Source organism: Ranitomeya variabilis, unplaced genomic scaffold (assembly GCF_051348905.1).
Source record: "Ranitomeya variabilis isolate aRanVar5 unplaced genomic scaffold, aRanVar5.hap1 Scaffold_147, whole genome shotgun sequence".
NCBI classification, from domain to species: Eukaryota; Metazoa; Chordata; class Amphibia; order Anura; family Dendrobatidae; genus Ranitomeya; species Ranitomeya variabilis.
Window position 1 is genome coordinate 188,739 of NW_027507956.1, and position 21,287 is coordinate 210,025.

Consider the following 21,287-nt stretch of genomic DNA (forward strand, 5'->3'; position numbering starts at 1 on the left):
GCTTCCACTGCGGCCACCATTTTTCCCAGGATCCTCATGGCAAATCGAATGGAATGAGGAAAGGGACGACAAAGCGTCCGGGTTCCCTGCAGAATCGCTTGGGCCTTGGATGAAGGAAGCAGGACCAGCAACTTGGACGTGTCCAGGATCATGCCTAGGAAGGAGATCCATCAAGCTGGAACGGGGAGGACTTGTCCAAGTTGATCAGCCAGCCCAGGCGTGAAATGGTATCCAAGGTAATGCGGACGCTTGCTTCGCAGGCGTCATAGGACGGACCTTTCATCAGGAGGTCGTCTAGTATGTAGTCTAGTAAGTATGGCAACATGACCACTCCTCAGGAGTGAAGAATGGCCATGATCGCCGCCATGACCTTTGTGAATACCCTGGGCGTGGTGGCAAAGCCGAAGGGTACGGCCGTGAATTGAAAATGGTCCTCCTGAGTGGCAAAATGCAGGAACCTTTGATGTGGCGGGAAGACTGGGATATGGAGATAAGCATCGTTGATGTCTATTGATGCTAGAAACTCGCCTATCTCCAATGAGGAGATGACCAACCGGATGGATTCCATCCTGAAGTGCCAGACCTTTACATACCTGTTTAGGAGCTTTAAATCCAAAATAGGGTGCACCGTCCCATCCTTTTTTGGAACGACGAAGAGGTTTGAGTAAAAACCTCTGAATCTCTCATGTTCTGGAACTGGAACAATGACTCCGTTTTGGTGGAGAGATTCGATGGTGCGGTGAAGTGCACGAGACTGAGCTCCTGAACTTGGGAGACGAGAGGGAAAAAAACGTGCAGGAGGGGAGGCGGAGAAACCTATTTTGTAACCAGAAGACACCGGCCTCTGACCCATTCGTCGTGGATGACGGAAAGCCAGACATGTTGAAAGAGAAGCAGGTGTCCGCCTACTCTGGTAGTGTCGACCGGAAAACTCCCCGAGTCATTGTGAAGGAAATCTGGAGGGCCTGGATCCCCTGGTTCTGGGTTGCCTAGGCTTACCTCGCCAGGACTGATTCGGCCTGTATGAGGGCCGAGGGTCTCTCTCTGTACGTGGAGATCGTTCTGTTCTGGACGAAGCTGTGGAGGAGGACCAGAATGGGCTATTGCAAAAGGGCCGAAAGCGAAACTGTTGCCGACGCTGAAAAGCAGTTTTAGGCCTGTGCTGCGGGAGGAATTTGCTTTTCCCTCCTGTAGCATCTGAAATAAGCTGGTCTAATTTTTCTCCAAACAGACATCCGCTCAGAAAAGGCAGAGAAATCAGACTTTTTAGAGGAGGAATCCATGCGTCACTCTCTAAGCCAAAATGTTCACCTAATGGTGATGGCGTTTGAGGCAGCAACTGCCGCATAGTCTGCTGCGTCTAAAGACGCATACATCACAGTCTCCAGCCATAGCGATTTGTTTGGCGAGATCCGCCACCTCAGACGGAAGAGCCTGGTCCTGAATAGATTTTGCCCACAAAACCATTGCTTTTGCGACCCATGCCGCCGCAAAGGAAGGGGATAAAGAGGAACCTGAGGCTTCATATACTGAGCGAGCCAGGGAATCTACCTGGCGTTTTTAATTGAAGCCCCATCAGGTACAGATAAAAGCATTTAGCGTGGTAGCCAAACGCGATACAGGAGGATCTACTGTTGGAGGTTCCGTCCAATCTTTGACAAGATCTGCGGAAAAGGGATACTTCAATCCCAGGGCCTTTTTACCCATAGAGAGCTTAGCCGGTCGCTCCCTGTGTCGCCGGACTATATCTAAGAAATCCGGATGAGAGGCGAACACCCTATGGGTTTGCTTGGTTCTTGTAAAAGATACCGAATGATCCGGAGCCGCATTAGGGTCATCATCAACCTTTAGCGCATGATCGACAGCTTCAATGAGGGAATCCACAGTCGATTGAATCTCCAGAGAATCCGGGTCCAAGGACGCCTCAGACTCATACTCAGTCATGATCGCTGCAAACCCCTGGAAAGGGTGAGCGAGAAGTGGAGCCACCAGAGGTTGAATGGCGTGGTGAATGCTCAGGAGAGGTAGTGCGGATCCGTTTTTTGGATGACCGTACCTCCTTCAAGTGAGAGTGGCCACTGTTGGCCGATGATTCCCCTGTAAGGGAGGGGTCTCTTAACCCAGGTAAAATGAGTGCCCCGCTCCCAAGAGGGGTCATGAAGGGATTCAATCGCTTTGGCCAGCGAAGCCATGGATTGTGAGTGACGCGGCCCACTCAGGGGGGCTAGATACACTGGGGTCGGTAGCGGCGGAGGGCTCCTGGGTACATTGGGCATCACAGGCTGGGCAGAGAGGAGAGCTTTGAGGCCGAGAGGAGCCTGGCAGGTGGTACACGCAGTGAAAAAGGTGGTATGAACCTATGTAGCCTTTTTAGCCCTTAACTGCGACATGATGTACCCCAATATAAGTAAAATCGCTGCTAGTGGAAGCTATGAGGGGTAAAGCTGCAGGGAAGCATCTAGTGCAGTTTCCTTACCCAGGACCTGTGTCCCGCAATCAGATGAGGCGGCGCGCTGAGTAGGGGAGAAGACCGGCTTCCAGGGCTTGACAAGTGCAGACTAAGGGCAGCCAGAAGAACGGTGCTGCAGGGAAGATGGCTGCCGAGATTTGGGGGGTAGTCTCGCATAGAGCGAGAAGTGCCAGGTCTGTGGGCGGAGCCGCTGGAATGATGCGATCGGTGGGCGGGGCCTATCGGGATGCGGCCTACACCAAGGCCGAAACCGTGGACTAAATTTGTGGCCGGTGCGCACCTGCGGACGGCTGAGAAAGAGCCGCGGAGCCCTGCGGGGACCCTGCTGCTATGGAGCCCTCCTAAGCTTTCTGGAAAACGACCCCTCCCGGGTGGCACTTACCCCGATATGAAGGGGATGGCAGATGCCGCAAGTCAGAGCTGTGCCCGGGGTAGATAGGACGGTGCAGGGGAGCCTCCATCCACCATCCCCATGAAAGGGGGATGGAAAGGAACCGTCTGCCTCCCTCCATCATCCGCTCTCTTCAGTGGTGATGCAGTGGGGGCTGCACGGACGCCACAATGTAGAGTGCCTCTGAACATCCAAGGGTCAGACCTGGTGGGCAGGGCGAGATGTCCGGCAATAGGCCTGGCTGCAGATGAGGATACGTGGAGGTGACACTCCAGTGCTCGTCTGTTAAGGGAGGGGGGAGATCGGTGCTGTTAAAGGGGCCCGTCGCCCCTAGAATCAGCTCAGGCAGTGTCATCCCACATCGCAGGAGAGGATACGGAGAGGTAACACTCCCGTGCTCGCCTGTTGTTGGTTCGGGGAGATCGGCGCCTTGAAAGGTTCCGTCGCCCCTTCGTCCGGGTAGAAAGGTTAAATCCAAAAGGGTAAAAGTTCTGGTCTGAATAGCAGACCCGTGTGCCTCCTACAGACACCAAGCTTGAAATACAAAAGGCCAGAAAAAAGCAGTCAAAATGTCCCAATTTGTACAATAGTACAAAAACCTTTATTTAAGAAAACACATATAAAAAACAGGCATATGACATGGCAGGCATAAGGATCCCCTCTACAAACCCTACACATATCAAAACGGACCAGACAGGGTACACGTAACTGATTATAAACGGTAAACCTGAAATCAATATTAGGTATATAACTACATCAAGCCTGTTTAGCAACATGCAGAACAACTGTCATTGGTGTATGTGACCATGATCATACATATGAGGTCAGTACATACCACAATAGAAGGGTCACAAGCACACGTGCACGCCGCTCCAGTCCACCCCGACGCGCGTTTTGGCGACTACCTTCCTCAGGGGGACACTAAGCTTGAACTGGGTCTCTGGAAGCCAGCACGAGGGTGTATACTGCAAGGGAGGAGCTAACTTTTTTTGTCTCAACTTAGTGTCAGCCTCCTAGCGACAGCAGCATAACACACCATGGTTTTATGTCCCCCAATTTGGCGAAGGAGAAAAACACTCAGAATTTTGAAAGAGAACAAAAAAAAAAAAAACACCCAGACTTCTTCCGAGTGTTTTTAAGCCTTCTTATTGACAAGTATGGAGTGACTATCTAGTAGAAAACGCCTGAAGAACGGTCAAGCTCACTTATTTTAACCACTTGGCGTTTTTAGAAGAGGCTCAAAACTCCACACATGAAAAGTTTGTCATTCTTTGGAGCATTTTTTGGAAAGAATCTGCTCAAAACCCACGGGAAAAACAGGGATTTTTGTGTGTACTCACCGTAAAATCCTTTTCTCCGAGTCAATCATTGGGGGACACAGGACCATGGGTGTTATGCTGCTGCCACTAGGAGGACACTAAGCAAATACACAAAAAAGTTAACTCCTCCTCCGCAGTATACACCCTCTGCTGGCTCTCTTATGAACCAGTTTGGTGCCAAAGCAGTAGGAGCTAAACAGAATTGCAATATGTCAAAACCAACACAGACTACAAGTTAACGGGCTAACAGGGCGGGTGCAGTGTCCCCCAATGACTGGTTCGGAGAAAAGTATTTTACGGTGAGTACACACAAATCCCTGTTTCTCCTTCGCCTCATTGGGGGGACACAGGACCATGGGACATCCTAAAGCAATCCCTGGGTGAGAAAACATCACGACAGGTGAAACCTCGCGCACCCAATGCTTAAAGGATTAAGTGATTAAATGAAGCCTACAGATGCGAAACTGCCGAGGGCCGCATCTGAAGAGGCTTGAGAATGAATGTAGTAATGTTTAGCGAACGTGTAAAGACTGGACCAAATCGCAGCCTTACACACTTGCTGTGCGGATGCCTGGTGCCGAATGACTGAGTGGAGTGTGCCTTAATCCCTGCGGGGATAGGCTGACCTTTGACATGGTAAGCTTCTTGGATTGCCGAACGAATCCATCTGGCTATCGTGGCCTTAGAGGCAGGCAAACCTTTTCTGTGTCCTGGAAGCACAAAAAGGAGCATCAGATTTGCGTTAAGACGCTGTTCTGGAAATGTACCGTATATACTCGAGTATAAGCCAAGATTTTCAGCCCAAATTTTTGGGCTGAAAGTGCCCCTCTCGGCTTATACTCGAGTCACGGTCGGCGGTGGGGTCGCATACTCACCTAGTCCCGGCGCTCCCCCTGCCCGTCCCACGGTCTTCGGTGCCGCAGCTCGTCCCCTGTTCAGCGGTCACGTGGGACCGCTCATTAGAGAAATGAATATGGACTCCACTCCCATAGGGGTGGAGCCGCATAATTCATTCCTCTAATCAGCGGTAACGGTGACCGCTGACAGAGGAAGAGGCTGCGGCACCCGGAGACCAGCTGTCCGGGAGAGGGAGCCAGGGATGCCGGGAGCAGGTAAGTATGTCATATATACCTTCCCTCGTTCCACACGCCAGGCGCCGCTCTGTCTTCCGCATCCTCTGGCTCTGACTGTTTAGGTCAGAGGGCGCGATGACGCATATAGTGTGCGCGCCGCCCTCTGCCTGATCAGTCAGTGCGGAGAGACGCCGAGATGGGACGCTGAGGAGCTGCAAGCAAGAGAGGTGAGTATGTGTTTTTTTTTTTTTTTTATTGCAGCAGCAGCATTGTATATTGCACAGGTTTATGTGGAGCATCTATGGGACATAATGAACGGTGCAGAGCATTATATATGGCACATCTTTCTATGGAGCATCTATGGGGCAACGGTGCAGAGCATTATATATATGGCACAGCTTTATGTGAAGCATCTATGGGGCCATAATCAAAGGTGCAGAGCATTATATATGGCACAGCTATCTATGGGGCCATAATCAAAGGTGCAGAGCATTGTATATGGCACAGCTATCTATGGGGCCATAATCAAAGGTGCAGAGCATTGTATATGGCACAGCTATCTATGGTGCCATAATCAAAGTTGCAGAGCATTTTATATGGCACAGCTATCTATGGGGCCATAATCAAAGGTGCAGAGCATTGTATATGGCACGCTATCTATGGGGCCATAATCAAAGGTGCAGAGCATTGTATATGGCACGCTATCTATGGGGTCATAATCAAAGGTGCAGAGCATTGTATATGGCACAGCTTTCTATGGGGCCATAATCAAAGGTGCAGAGCATTGTATATGGCACAGCTTTCTATGGGGCCATAATCAAAGGTGCAGAGCATTTTATATGGCACAGCTTTCTATGGAGCATCTATGGGGCCATAATCAAAGGTGCAGAGCATTGTATATGGCACAGCTTTCTATGGAGCATCTATGGGGCCATAATGAACTGTGCAGAGCATTATATATGGGGAAGCTTTATGTGGAGCGTCTATGGGGCCATAATGAACAGTGCAGAGCATTATATATGGGGCAGCTTTATGTGGAGCGTCTATGGGGCTATACTGAACGGTGCAGAGCATTATATATGGCACAGCTTTATGTGGAGTATCTATGGGGCCATAATGAACGGTGCAGAGCATTATATATGGCACAGTTTTATGTGGAGCATCTATGGGGCCATAATGAACAGTGCAGAGCATTATATGTGGCACAGCTTTATGTGGAGCATCTATGGGGCCACAATGAACGGTGCAGAGCATTATATGTGGCACAGCTTTATGTGGAGCATCTATGGGGCCATAATGAATGGTGCAGAGCATTATATGTGGCACAGCTTTATGTGGAGCATCTATGGGGCCATAATGAACGGTATGGAGCATCTATTTTTAATTTTGAAATTCACCAGTAGCTGCTGCATTTTCCACCCTAGGCTTATACTCGAGTCATTAAGTTTTCCCAGTTTTTTGTGGCAAAATTAGGGGGGTCGGCTTATACTCGAGTATATGCGGTACTTTCTGAGAGCCCTCACCAGGTCCAAAGTGTGAAGAGCTTTCTCAGTACTATGGACTGGATCCGTACAGAACGAGGGCAGGATTATGTCTTCATTCAGTTGAAAATCCGAGATGACTTTAGGCAAGAAGGATGGGGACGTCCTGAGCACCACCTTGTCCTGGTGGAAAATCAGAAATGGAGGTTTGCACGACAAAGCTGCCAGTTCCGAGACCCGTCTGATGGATGTTATTGCCACAAGAAAGGCAACCTTCCATGAAAGAGAGAGAAACATCCTGTATTGGCTTGAAGGGGGTCTCTTGTAAGGCACTGAGGACCAGGTTAAGGTCCCAAGGTTCTAAAGGCATCTTGTATGGAGGGACAAGATGCGAAACTCCCTGCATGAAGGTCCTAACTTGTGGCTTGGAAGCTATCCGTTGCTGGAAAAGGACGGATACAGCCGAGATCTGGCCCTTGAGAGGCCAGTGCTAAGCCTGAAACCAATCCCGCTTGGAGAAACTCCAGAATGGAGGGGATAGAAAACACCAATGGGGAACGACCCTTATCCTTGCACCATGAAAAAAATGTTTTTCCAAACATGATGGTATATATGCATGGAAACAGGCTTCCTAGTGTTGATCATGGTATATGCCACTTGACGCGAGAACCCAGCCTGGGCTAGAATCCAGGATTCAATGGCCAGGCCGTTAAACTCAGCACTCTCAAGTTCTGATGGCAAATGGGTCCCTGGGAGAGTAGATCCGGTAACTGCCAGGGAATGTCAGCAACTAGATGTACTAGCTCCGCATACCAGGCTTGGCGAGGCCAGTCTGGAGCGACAAGAATCACTGAACGCCTTCCGCTTTGATTTTCCGGATGACCCTTGGGATCAGCGGAAGTGGTGGAAAGATGTAAGGGAGGCAAAACTGGCTCAATGGAAGTACTAGAGCATCCGAGCCAATAGCGAATGGATCGCGGGATCGGGCTACTAATGCCGGAACCTTGGCGTTCAGCCTGGAGGCCATTTGGTCCACATCTGAAGTGCCCCAATGCTGGCAAATCCGATGAAAGACTTTTGAGTAAAGAGACAACTCTCCTGAGGCTATGCCCTGGCAGCTGAGAAAGTCCGCCATCCAATTCTCTACTCATGGAATATGAACTGCGGAGATGAGCGATTGGTTTTTCTCGGCCCATTGTAGAATGTGCGTAACTTCAATCATCGCTCTTCTGCTTTGCGTGCCTCCCTGGCGACTGATGTATGCCACAGCCGTGGCATTGTCTGATTGGATCCGGACAAGACGTCTGTCATGGTTCTCAATGGCAAGAGAACATAGCCCAGCAAACATAAGAACTAGCTCTTGGAAGGATGGAAACTAAACTGACCATGAACTAAACCTGCCGCACAACTAACAGTAGCCGGGTAGCGTTGCCTACGTTTTATCCCTAGACGCCCAGCGCCAGCCGGAGGACTACCTAATCCTGGCAGAGGAAAATATAGTCCTGGCTCACCTCTAGAGAAATTTCCCCGAAAGGCAGACAGAGGCCCCCACATATATTGGCGGTGATTTTAGATGAAATGACAAACGTAGTATGAAAATAGGTTTAGCAAAATTGAGGTCCGCTTACTAGATAGCAGGAAGACAGAAAGGGCACTTTCATGGTCAGCTGAAAACCCTATCAAAACACCATCCTGAAATTACTTTAAGACTCTAGTATTAACTCATAACATCAGAGTGGCAATTTCAGATCGCAAGAGCTTTCCAGACACAGAAACGAAACTTCAGCTGTGAACTGGAACAAAATACAAAAACAAACGAGGACTAAAGTCCAACTTAGCTGGGAGTTGTCTAGCAGCAGGAACATGCACAGAAAGGCTTCTGATTACATTGTTGACCGGCATGAAACTGACAGAGGAGCAAGGTTAAATAGCGACTCCCACATCCTGATGGGAGCAGGTGAACAAAGGGGATGATGACACAAGTTCAATTCCACCAGTGGCCACCGGGGGAGCCCAGAATCCAATTTCACAACAGACGTCCGGCCAAAAGGTGATGGAATTGATGAAGAGCCAGCCTTATCGATCGGATCTCGAGCATATTGATTGGAAGGTTGGCTTCCTGAGTAGACCAACATCCCTGAGCCGTGTGGTGACGAAAGACCACACCCCATCCAAGGAGGCTGGCGTCGGTGGTCACTACCAGCCAGTGTACAGGGAGAAGGGACCTTCCCTGATCCAAGGACGACGTTGCAGTCCACCACCTGAGAGACCGCCTGATTATGGATGCCAGGCGAAAGCGGCGACCCAGGAAGGCTGGATTCTTGTCCCAGGCTGAGATCAAAGTCTGCTGCAGGGGACGGAAGTGAAATTGGGCAAACGGTACTGCCTCGATGGATGCCACCATTTTCCCGAGGACCTGCATGGCGAACCGCACGGAGTGAGAGCGGGCCAGAGATAGCATTTGGAATCCCCGGGTTAGAGAGGAAATCTTTTCTGGAGGGAGAATTACCAACCGTAGGGAAGTGTCCAAGATCATTCCCAAAAAGGAAAGTCGTGTGTCGATGGTGAGAGTGACGCTCTCTGCTCAAGCCCAATAGGACGGACTTTTGATGAGAAGATCATCCAGCTAGGGTAGAATCACCACGCCCCGGGAGTGTAGAATAGACATGACGGTTGCCATGACTTTTGTGAATACTCTGGGGGGCGGTGGCAGGCCCGAAGGGCAGAGCAGTGATTTGAAAATGTTGTTGAGACATACTGAAAGTTCCGAGGGAAGCTGCAAAAGGCTGTTGAAAGGCTGAAGGGATGTGCCTGCAGCATATGGATTATGTGAACCTGCAGCAGAGGAGTTAAGTAGCGTGCACCTGCAGTGGTGTGTGGCTATCTTTCCCAGGTCCTGAGTGCCCCAGAGAAGTGCTTGTGCCGCAGATCTTAAGAGGGTAATGGCGTCCCCCACAAGCTTCCTGCCTAGGACGCACCAGGAAGTAAGGTCTGATAGGAGAATTGGGGCTTCTCGTGAACTGTGAGAAGCGCCAGAGACAGTGAGCTGAGAAAAGGCAGGGGAGGCCAGGAAGACTATGCAGAGCGAGTCCCCGCCCACTCTGTGCAGACCCGGCCAGAAGCACTCGGAAAGGGGGCAGAGTCGCCGTGAGGGGGCGGAGCTGGCGGGGACCATGGGCGTTGTTGGGCCTACCGCAGCCAGAAGCCGGGAACAAAATTAGTGGCCGCGGCCAACAGTGACGCCCGTGGCAGCGGAAACTAGCACAGCAGAGGCGGCGGTGACGGCAGCAGTCAGCGGCTGTGCACGGCGGAGGTGCAATCCCCCGCCTCCAGGTACTCACGGTATAGCAGAGTCGGCTGCTGTCCACAAGGGAAGGGTCTGTGCCACTCCATTCTTCCTCAATCCACCATCCCATTGACAGGGAGGTGGAGAGGGCCCGTTTGCCTCCTGGCACCAGCCGCTTTCTGACAGTGGTGGTGCAGTGGCACATAGATGCTTTAAGGGAGCCTCCGCTGAAGTAACTTCATAGGAAGCCGGGCATGAAGGGCCGCGGTCTGCTTTTCAGGGTGAAGGCCTGGCTCCGGAAGGGGGTACGTGAGGGCGACACCTCATGTTCCCGTCCGTTGTTGGTGTGGGGAGAGCAGACTCATTTAAGGATCCATCGCCCTATGAGAGCCCAGGCAGACTCAGAGGTTGCAGGAGGGGGTACGGGGAAGCGACACTCCGCGTTCCCGCCTGTTGATATTAGGAGATAAAGACCTTAAAAGGCCCCGTCGCTCCTGGAATCCAAATAAAAAATAATATAACAAAATCGAGGTCTGAAACCAGACCCTAGTGCCTCCTACAGAGACTAAGCAAGAACTGGTTCATGAGAGAGGCAGCAGAGGGTGTATACTGCTGAGGAGTTAACTCTTTGTCTATTTGCTTAGTGTCCTTCTAGTGGCAGCAGCAAAAACACCCATGGTCCTGTGTCCCCCAATGAGGCGAAGGAGAAAAAAACATGATGTGAACATACCCTTATTTATAAAGATGTATAAATACATATATTTTACCTGCTGAAGATGAATAAACCACCATAGTTTGGTTAGTAAATGTACTCATAGGTGCCAATCAAACCACAATTCTGCACGACTGTCATGGTATTGTGTACCTGTCCTATACCAAATGAACAAAAAGGGTACACCATACCCGTCGCTCACTCTCACAAGCTGGGAGATATCTTTTGAAGTGACGTCACCAGCTTCACCAACATCCCAATATGAAACCAGATTATCCCTTTTACCAATGATCCAGAAATCAAAAGTATAAGCACATTACAATTTTTTTTTTTTTTTACTCACATGGTTATTAAACTGAATGATGGCCATTTTTTGCTTTACTTTGCAGGTTATACTCAGAATTTTGCCATACTTCTTAAAGTGATCCTCCATGATGTTTTTTTTGTTCAAATTATTAGGCACATACTTTATTACGAAAGTAGTCAGATCACTGGGGGAGACCGGGACCAAGTGTTCAGCACCATCAGAACGTTCTCCTCTACTTGCTGAGTTTGAGGAAGGAGCTGGATAAAAAAAAAGATTTATAAAGGTCATTCCCCTCTGCCCCCAATCTACAACCGTGACATCACAAAAACACCATACGGGACCTATGCTGCCAATCACCGCGCTCAGCTGCCGAGCCCAGTGATTGGCTGTAGCCATCATATTCGCTGTAGTTATGACATCAGCACTGCAGCCTATCAACAAAGATCATCTGGACTGGTGGACAGCAATACATTTTATTTTTTACTAATGCATGCCTATGGACACTAAAAAAAAATGTTAAAACGGAAATCCCTGAAAAACCACTAACATTATACATGACTGAGCGGTGTACAGTGTCAGAGAATAAGCAGCCTTATCAAACAAATCTACAGAACAGAGATAGATATATATATATACACACACACACACACACACACACACACTAGATGGTGGTCCGATTCTAACGTATCGGGTATTCTAGAATATGTAGGTAGTATATATCACAGGCTACGTACCATATAGCACAGTGACGTAATAACTAAATTGGAGAAGGTATTTAATGAGTCGTTGTTTGAAGAGGGGAATACTACCTACATCTATGAGAGAGGCCATTGTTGTGGTCATTCCTAAAGCTGATAAGGATCCGCTGAATCCGGAGTCCTACAGACCAATCTCACTCCTTACGGCGGATATAAAGATTTTGGCGAAGGCCTTGGCCAACAGACTAAGCCATGTGATTGATAAAGTAATCCACCCAGATCAATCTGGATTTATGCCCAACAAATCCACAGCAATCAATTTAAGGAGACTATATTTAAATATGCAAATTCCAGCCGAAAATGCTGGAAAGAGAGTGGTGGTGTGTTTGGATGCCCATAAGGCCTTTGATCGTGTAGAATGGAATTATTTGTGGTCAGTTTTGTTGTGCCTTGGGTTCGGGCCTAAGATTATATCTTGGGTGGGGTTGCTATACTCCTTTCCAATGGCAAAAATTAGAGTACCATATTTTCCGGCGTATAAGACGACTTTTTAACCCTTAAAAATTGTCCGAAAAGTCGGGGGTCGTCTTATACGCCGGGTACGGCGTGTGCAGGGAGCAATCCTGGATGTTCCCAGGGTCTGAAGGAGAGGAGACTCTCCTTCAGGCCCTGGGATCCATATTCATGTAAAAAAATAAAGAATAAAAAAAAGGATATACTCACCCTCGGACGGCCCCTGGCTGTCACCGCTGCAAGCGTCTGCCTCCGTTCCTAAGAATGCAGAGTGAAGGACCTTCCATGACGTTGCGGCTTGTGATTGGTCACGTGACCGCTCATGTGACCGCTCACGCGACCAATCACAAGCCGCGACGTCATCGCAGGTCCTACACACTGCATTCTTAGGAACGGAGGCAGACGCTTGCAGCGGTGACAGCCAGGGTTCGTCGGAGGGGTGAGTATATCCATATTTTTTATTTTTATTCTTTATTTTTTACATGAATATGGATCCCAGGGCCTGAAGGAGTTTCCTCTCCTCCAGACCCTGGGAACCACACGCCGTATAAGATGACTGGGCGTATAAGATGACCCCCGTCTTATACGGCAGGCATATCCCAAATTCCATATTTTATATGGAAAAATTGGGGGTCGTCTTATACGCCCAGTTGTCTTATACACCAGAAAATACGGTAAATAATAAATTATCTGATAGTTTCTCATTGCATAGGGGTACAAGGCAGGGGTGCCCATTGTCTCCGTTGCTATTTGCCCTAGCTGTGGAACCCTTGGCCGCTAAAATAAGGGAGACACGAGAGATAAAAGGATTTGTCTATGGAATGAAGGAGGAGAAGGTGTCTCTGTATGCTGATGATATTTTGTTATTTTTGGGGGACTCAGGGGAGAATCTGGATAACGCGGGGGCATTAATTGAGGAATTTGGGGAATTCTCTGGACTCAAAATAAATTGGGACAAATAGTGCATTATGCCCATTGATGAGGTAGAAAGGGGTACTGGGGAGGTGGAAATGTCAGCAAAATTGAAGGTAGTTTCGAAATTTAAATATTTGGAGATACAAATCGCCCTTCCTCTGATGAGGTTTGAAGAACTTAATCTAAGCCCTCTGCTACAAAAAATACGTACAAAAATTTCGGCGTGGAACAAACTACATCTTTCTCTAATTGGAAGAGTGAACCTTTTGAAGATGATTGTGATGCCGCAGTTGTTATATGTACTGCACAATTTGGATTCCGCAGAGTAGGTTCCGTAAAATCAAATCGCTGTTTGGTGAACTAATATGGGGGGGAAGCCCAAGATTTAAACAAGAAACTTTGCAGAGGCCAAAGGCAGAAGGGGGCTTGGCGCTCCCTAACCCTTGGGTATATTTTTTTATCAGCACAATGCCAGCATATTGGAAGATGGGGGGAGGAGATGGGAAAGGGGCAATCGCCCAGTAGTTTGAGATATTTGTTTGGAAAATGGCCTCTGGGTGAGAGTTTGGAAGGGGGGCAATTTTTGAAACTGGGTTCTCGGTTTCCTACTGTTCTCCTAATTCATAAGGTATGGGAAAAAGGTAAACAGATTAGGAGTGCCACGGGCCTTACCAAATACTCTCCTATATGGGATAATATAAACTTACAAGAATTTAAGCAAGGATATGGGCCATGGAGAGAGGCAGGAATTAGAAAGATGGGTCAGCTACTGGGTCAAGGGGGACTTAAGTCATTCGTGGAGTTACAAACAGAATTCCAGTTATCACAGTTAAATTTATATCATTATAAAAGAATTCAGCATGCGTATTGGTCGCAATGTCGGAGAAAACTTATTGAGATCCAGATTGATATCACACTGGCTTCCATTTTGGAGAACAACGGGACAAGGGGGGCAATTTCAGAAGTGTATAGAGATTTATTATTCACCTTTCTTGTCAAACATCCCATCAAGTCTAGAGGGAAATGGGAAGCTGAAATGGGAGAGTTAAATGATGACAGATGGGAATCTATTTTAGAATATGTGACTAACATCTCTATGAGCGAACCTGGGAGGATGTCTCAATTATATGTGATTCATAGAGCTTACAGAACTCCCGATAGACTGTTCAAGATGGGTTTGAGGTCTGATTCCGAGTGTCCACGATGTTCGCAGGAACAGGCAGACATGTTACACATGCTGTGGCACTGCCCTATATTGTCTGCCTACTGGACAGTTGTATTGAATCGGATTGAATTGGTATATAGATGTGTCATTTCCAGAGACCCTTTTGTCTGTATATTAGGCTATGTGGAAGAAATAGCAGTGGTATCTATGGTTAAACTGGTGATTGCTAGACTGTTATTTATAGCAAGGAATAGTTTGCTCTGTTCTGGATCAGAGAGGAGCCTCCGACTAGACGAGACTTTCTTACGCAGGTGGATCATATAATTTTATTGGAAAAAAGTATCTATACTAAGAGAAATAAACTAGATGTATTTCAAAAGATATGGCAGCCATGGATAGAATGGAATTAGAATTGTGGGGAGGATGCATAATGTTATAGATGATGTTCATACTATACAATTGAATTTGAATTGGGGAAGGAATATCGGATGGGAATTTGGGAAGGCATTAAAGGGGTCTCGAAGGGGGGGGGATAGGGAGAGAAAAGGGGGTGGGGGAGTTATGTTCATAAAATATATGATTATCTGTGAATAACAGCTTGATGTCATTTGTTATAATTGTTTTTCCTTAATAAAAATGTATCTGATTAAAAAAAAAATATTGCACAGTGACGTAGTATATAACACAAACGACGTAGTATATAACACAGCGTACGTAGTATATAGCAGAGCTACGTAGTATATAACACAGCCACATAGTATATAACATAGCCACGTAGTATATTGCACAGCTACCTAGTGTATTGGTCAGCCACGTAGTATATAGCAGAGCTACTGTTATGATCCGGTGACCCTGGAGCCGCATGAGACTATCTCTGGAGTAGGTGGTACCTGTACTGACCGCAAACCTAAACTGACAGCGCAACTAGAAGTAGCCGTGGGGTGTTCCTAAAACGGCCTAGACACCTCGACACAGCCGGAGGACTAAATTGTTATGATCTGGTGGCCTAGGAGCAGCATGAGACGTACTCTGGAGAAGGTGGTACCTGTACTGACCGCGGACCCTGAACTTAACACCGCAACTAGAAGTAGCCGTGGGATGTTCCTGTCACTCCCTAGACACCTCGACACAGCCGGAGGAATAAATACCCCTAGAGAAAGAAACGGAAAAACTATCTTGCCTAAGAGAAAATCCCCAAAAGATTGACAGTCCCCCACAAATATTGACTGTGAGAGGAGAGGGAATTAACATAAACAGACTGAAATCAGGATTTAGCAAAGGAGGCCATTCTAGCTAGATAGAAAGGATAGGACAGAGTACTATGCGGTCAGTATTAAAACACTAGAAAATATCCACCACAGAAAATACAAAATCTCCACATCTAACTAAAGGTATGGAGGGTATATCTGCATCTCCAGAGACACCAGCTTGGATGAGCAAGACCTTATACAGACCAAGCTGGACAAGACAAAACCTAGAAATGCACTGAACTATAAGGCCCACAGCATGTGGACTGCAAAAACAAAGCCAGAACTTATCTTTGTTGAAATGAACGGCAAAGCAGGAGAGACCAGACAGAGATGTGAATCCTCCAGGAACAATGGACAACTGGCACTGACTAAAGGGTGAAACAAAACTAAATAGCCCAGTGTAATGCATTAAGTGGACACACCTGATGAAATGCTGCGATCGAAAACAGCAGCGCTACCACTTATAACCACCGGAGGGAGCCCCAGAGCAGAATTCACAACACTAAATACCCCTAAAGTTGGAAATGGGAGTTCTATCTTGCCTCAGAGCAGAACCCCAAAGGATAGGCAGCCCCCCACAAATATTGACTGAGTTTAAGAGGAAATACGTACGCAGGCAGAAAGACAGGATTTAGAAAAAGAGGCACTTCTAGCTAAAGAGAAAGGATAGGACAGAATTCTAAGCGGTCAGTATTAAAACCCTAAAAATATCCACAGCAGGTTATTCTAATATTCTACATCTAACTAAAGACATAGAATGTATATCTGCATCTCCAGAGAATCCAGCATGACAGAAAAATCCAAACACAGTCTAAGCTGGACAAAAACACAATAAATTGCACTGAACAGAAAAGCACACTGCATGCGTGCTACAGAGACCAAAAACCAGACACTTATCTTAGCTGAATTGACAGCAGGGCATGAGGAGCCAGACAGAGATGCAATCCCTCCATGAACATTGAACAACTGGCAGGGAGTCCTGGATCCTACACACCTAAATACCTAATAGAGCTGCAATCAGCAGAAACACTTGCCCTGGATTACAATCCAGAGACAACTGCACTACCACTAACAACCACCGGATGGAGCCCAAGAGCAGAATTCACAACAAGCCACGTAGTATATTACATAGCCACGTAGTATATTGCAGAGCTACGTAGGCACAAGAACCCCAATAGCAAAATATGCATGTCCCAAAGACAGCAAAACACCAGAAGACCCGCTCAAAGAATAGCTATTATATTTCAGGAGAAAAATGAGCAATCAGGTATATTAAAAGTAGAAAAGTTTATTAATATAAATCAACAAAGTACACTATATAGACAAGTCATCACAAAAGATTTTTTGCAGGAAACGACACCAAAGCGCCACAGTACCTCCGCCCTCTATCTCTTATTGCTGAATATAGCAGATATATTTCACAAGTAAAGTGCAAAGTGCGACATCAGCATTGTGTATAGGCAGCAAAGCCATGAGCCCCATAATTAAGCACTACCAATAATGCACGTAACAATATCTTACTGGGGGTGGAATGCTCACCTAAGGTAGAGATGCAGGGGTCCTGGACCGGGTGTAGGTACCCCGACCCGCGTTTCGCGGGTGAGAAGACCCGCTTTTTCAAGGGGATGTGATATTTGCTCAAACAGGACCTTTTATGATCCTTTGAACCGTTGTTGATTTATATTAATAAACTTTTCTACTTTTAATATACCTGATTGCTCATTTTTCTCCTGCAGAGCTACGTAGTATATTGCACAACCACGTAGTATATACACAGAGCCGTGTAGTATATTGTAGAGGCACGTAGTATATTGCATAGCTACGTAGTATATAACACGTAGTATATTGCACAGTGTAAGAATCAGGCTGCACTCAGATGTCATCCGAGTGCAGTCCTGTAACTACTACTGCTGTGACTAGTGTGACAATGTCGGAGACGTAATAAGGAACGAAGGGGTGGACCCACTGGACCATGACAACGATCCTCCCACGGGCGAGCTGACCATATGGAACCGCCCCCTATACAGGGAGCGTTAGGGGCAGACCCGTGAGAGACTATCGCCACGGCAGCTGGAAGACAGGGTGAGAGGGCAAGAAATAGGAACCAGGAGGGTATACCAGACTAAAATAGATAAGACAGGATGGTGAAGTGGTACAAGAGAGAAGCACGGAACCAGAAGATAACTGAGGACTGGCTGGAGAGTGAAGCAGGGGCGGTGCAGTGGAAGCGGACAAGCAAGGAGGACTGCGTGGAGGTAGACTGGATGAGGAACTAGGACAGGACCTAGGGAAATAGAGAAAGAAGCACAAGGTCAGGCAAAAGAGACGCAGGACAATAGTGCGGCCAAGGTCAGTTGCAAGTACAAATGATCACAAGGTGAGGTTGGAAGGAAGAGGCGGACTAATAAGGCCAGCGCTGAGAGCACTTCCGGGTTGAGGTCCTCCAGGGAAAAGAGAGAAGATAGAGCGGCAGGGACACTCTCAGAGACATACGCGCACAGCGCTGAACCGAGCATGTGCGCGCAGCCGGGGAGGAGCAGAGTCCGGACGCGCACGCAGATGAGAGGACGCCGGACGGGAACCCGTGGCAAAGGAGGCACGCCGAAGACAGGTGAGAGCAAGAGGGATCAGGGAGCCGCGATGAAAGCAAAGATGTAACACACAGCTACGTAGTGAATTGCACAGCTATGTAGTATATTGCTCAGCGACGTAGTATATAGCAGAGCCGTGTAGTATATTGTAGAGGCACGTAGTATATTGCATAGCTACGTAGTATATTGCACAGTAATGTAGTATATAACAGAGCCACGTAGTATATTGCACAGTCGCCGTAGTATATAACAGAACGGTAGAGGCTAAATCCAAGTCGGCTAAAGGACCTCTGCCGACGTCATGCCCATGTGACCGAAAAGGGCGGTGCCTCTTCCTCCATAGAACAGACAGAGCAGACACGAGGAAGCTGTGGATATCATGGCGGGATTTCGTGCAGGATTTGGTTTTGGCATGTTTTGTGCAGGATTTGCCTCTTCCTCCATAGAGCAGAGCAGACAGGAGGAGGCTGTGGATGTCATGGCTGGATTTTGTGCAAGATTTGGGGTATTTTGGGGTCATTTTCCAAAGTCACAATAAGTTAAGTGGGAGTCTGCCTGGGGAGAATGGGGTGATGTTGCTTGCATGGGCTGCCTAGGGAGAATGGGGTGATGTTGCTTGCATGGGGCTGCCTGGGGAGAATGGGGTGATGTTGCTTACATGGGGCTGCATGTGCATGTTGGACGGGGGTCTGCCTGGGGAGAATGGGGTGATGTTGCTTGCATGGGGTTGCCTGGGGAGAATGGGGTGATGTTGCTTGCATGGGGCTGCTGGTGGGGGGGTCTGCCTGAGGAGAATGGGGTGATGTTGGTTGCATGGGGCTGCATGTGCATGTTGGACGGGGGGTCTGCCTGGGGAGAATGGGGTGATGTTGCTTGCATGGGGCTGCCTGGGGAGAATGGGGTGATGTTGCTTGCATGGGGCTGCATGTGCATGCTGGGGGGGGGGATCTGCCTGGGGAGAAGGGGGAGATGTTGTTTGCATGGGACTGCGTGCTGAAGGGGCCTGCCTGGGGAAGGGTGACTGCATGCTGGGGGTCTCAGTGGGAAGGGGGTCATGTTCCTTGCTAGCGGTGCTGGGTGTCTGTTGGGAAGGGGGGCTGTGTGCTGGAGTCTCTGTTGGGAGGGGGGGGGGTCATGTTGCATGCGTGGGGGATCTGCGTGCAGGGGGGTCTACCTGCAGAATGGGGCTGATGTTACTCGCATGGGTCTGTGTGGTGTGGGGGGCTGATGTCACGTGTTGTGCAGGTCAGTGTGTGTGATGTCACTTGCGGTGGGGGGTGCAGGGAAGTATAGTGCTTCGTGTGTGGGGGCGAACAGGAGAGGGGATGAATGATGATGGAGATCTGAGGGATTGATCTTACTTAGCATGAGAATCTCTGCCTGATGGTGAGGAGTCGGTCCTGGTTGTTTTTTTTTTAATACATAAAACGTGTTCTCATTAATATTATTGGGGACACAGGCTGTCAGGTTGATGACTGACCTCTGGGAGCAAAACAGCTTTACAACAATGTCTCCAGATCCCTGGCTTTATTCTCCGCCCGCACGCTGTGCTGGTCAGTATTAGCCCGGTGGCCACTGGTGTCAGCCACTACTTGTATCCAGTTTTCTGCATGATTTTTTTTCTGTTTTATTCTAGGTATTGTGACTTTTCCCCATCCTGTGCCCCCCAGAGCAGAGACCTCCCTGCAGATGTAATTTCATCACTGGACTTCTTTTCACCAAGTGGAATGGCGGTGCCCCCACAATCCATGTGAGGACCCAAAGGGATGACACCGTGGGCGTCTGATAATGTCAGATAGATGAGTATAATTACTAAAAAAAAAAAAAATCCCTTTTTCTCGCCTCCGCGCGCTCTCCGTCTGCCTCGCCCCCGCGCGCTCTCCGTCTGCCTCGCCCCCGCGCGCTCTCCTTGTGTTAAAGGGAACCTGTCACCCCCAAAATCGATGGTGAGCTAAGCCCACCAGCGTCAGGGGCTTATCTACAGCATTCTGTAATGCTGTAGTTAAGCCTCCAATGTATCCTAAAAGATGAGAAAAAGAGGTTATATTATACTCACGCGAGCGGTCCGATCCAAGTCGCGGTCCGGTCCTGGGCCTCCCATCTTGATAGGATGACTTCCTCTTCTTGTCTTCACGCTGCGGTGCGCAGGTGCCAGGAAAGGTCAGAGAGGCCTGGGGCCTGCACACTGCAGTACTTTGTGCTGGAGCCGCAGCGTGAAGACACGAAGAGGACGTTATCTGATGAAGATAGGAGGCTCCGGACCGCGATGCCCATCGGACAGGACTGGGACTGCCCCTGGGTGAGTATAATATAACCTCTTTTTCTCATTTTTTTTTTTAGGATACATCAGGGGCTTATCTACAGCATTACAGAATGCATTACAGAATGCTGTAGATAAGCCCCTGATGCTGGTGGGCTTAGCTCGCCCTCGATTTTGGGGGTGACAGGTTGCCTTTCAGCACCACAATACAATTTTTGCAGCTAAAGCACAGGGGACTTTGGTACAAAATGTGTTTCTTTTTTTTGTCATTAATCTGTCTTTAACCCCTTCACCCCCGGAGCTTTTTCCGTTTTTCCGTTTTCGTTTTTCGCTACCCTCCTTCCCAGAGCCATAACTTTTTTATTTTTCCGTCAATTTGGCCATGTGAGGGCTTATTTTTTGCGGAACGAGTTGTACTTTTGAACGACATCATTGGTTTTAGCATGTCGTGTACTAGAAAACGGGAAAAAAATTCCAAGTGCAGTGAAATTGCAAAAAAAGTGCAATCCCACACTTGTTTTTTGCTTGGCTATTTTGCTAGGTTCATCAAATGCCAAAACTGACCTGCCATTATGATTCTCCAGGTCACTACGAGTTCATAGACACCTAACATGACTAGGTTATTTTTCACCTAAGTGGTGAAAAAAAATTCCAAACTTTGCAAAAAACAAAACAAAACAAAATTGCGCCATTTTCCGATACTCGTAGCGTCTCCATTTTTGTGATCTGGGGTCAGGTTAGGGCTTATTTTTTGCGTGCCGAGCTGGCGTTTTTAATGATAGCATTTTGGTGTAGATACGTTCTTTTGATCGCCCGTTATTGCATTTTAATGCAATGTCGTGGCGACCAAAAAAAC

General features: G+C 48.1%; 1 protein-coding gene across 1 annotated transcript in view; it reads right to left on the reverse strand.

Annotated features, from left to right (window-relative positions):
• The window catches only part of LOC143789272 (germinal-center associated nuclear protein-like), a 45,980-nt gene extending 34,690 nt beyond the window's left edge, over positions 1 to 11,290 (reverse strand). Inside the window, exon 1 of the mRNA XM_077278976.1 lies at positions 11,076 to 11,290. Within this exon, the coding sequence (XP_077135091.1) occupies positions 11,076 to 11,165 (90 nt within the window). The 5' untranslated portion in view covers positions 11,166 to 11,290. The remainder of the gene's footprint in view (positions 1 to 11,075) is intronic.
• Between the last annotated feature and the right edge of the window lie 9,997 nt (positions 11,291 to 21,287).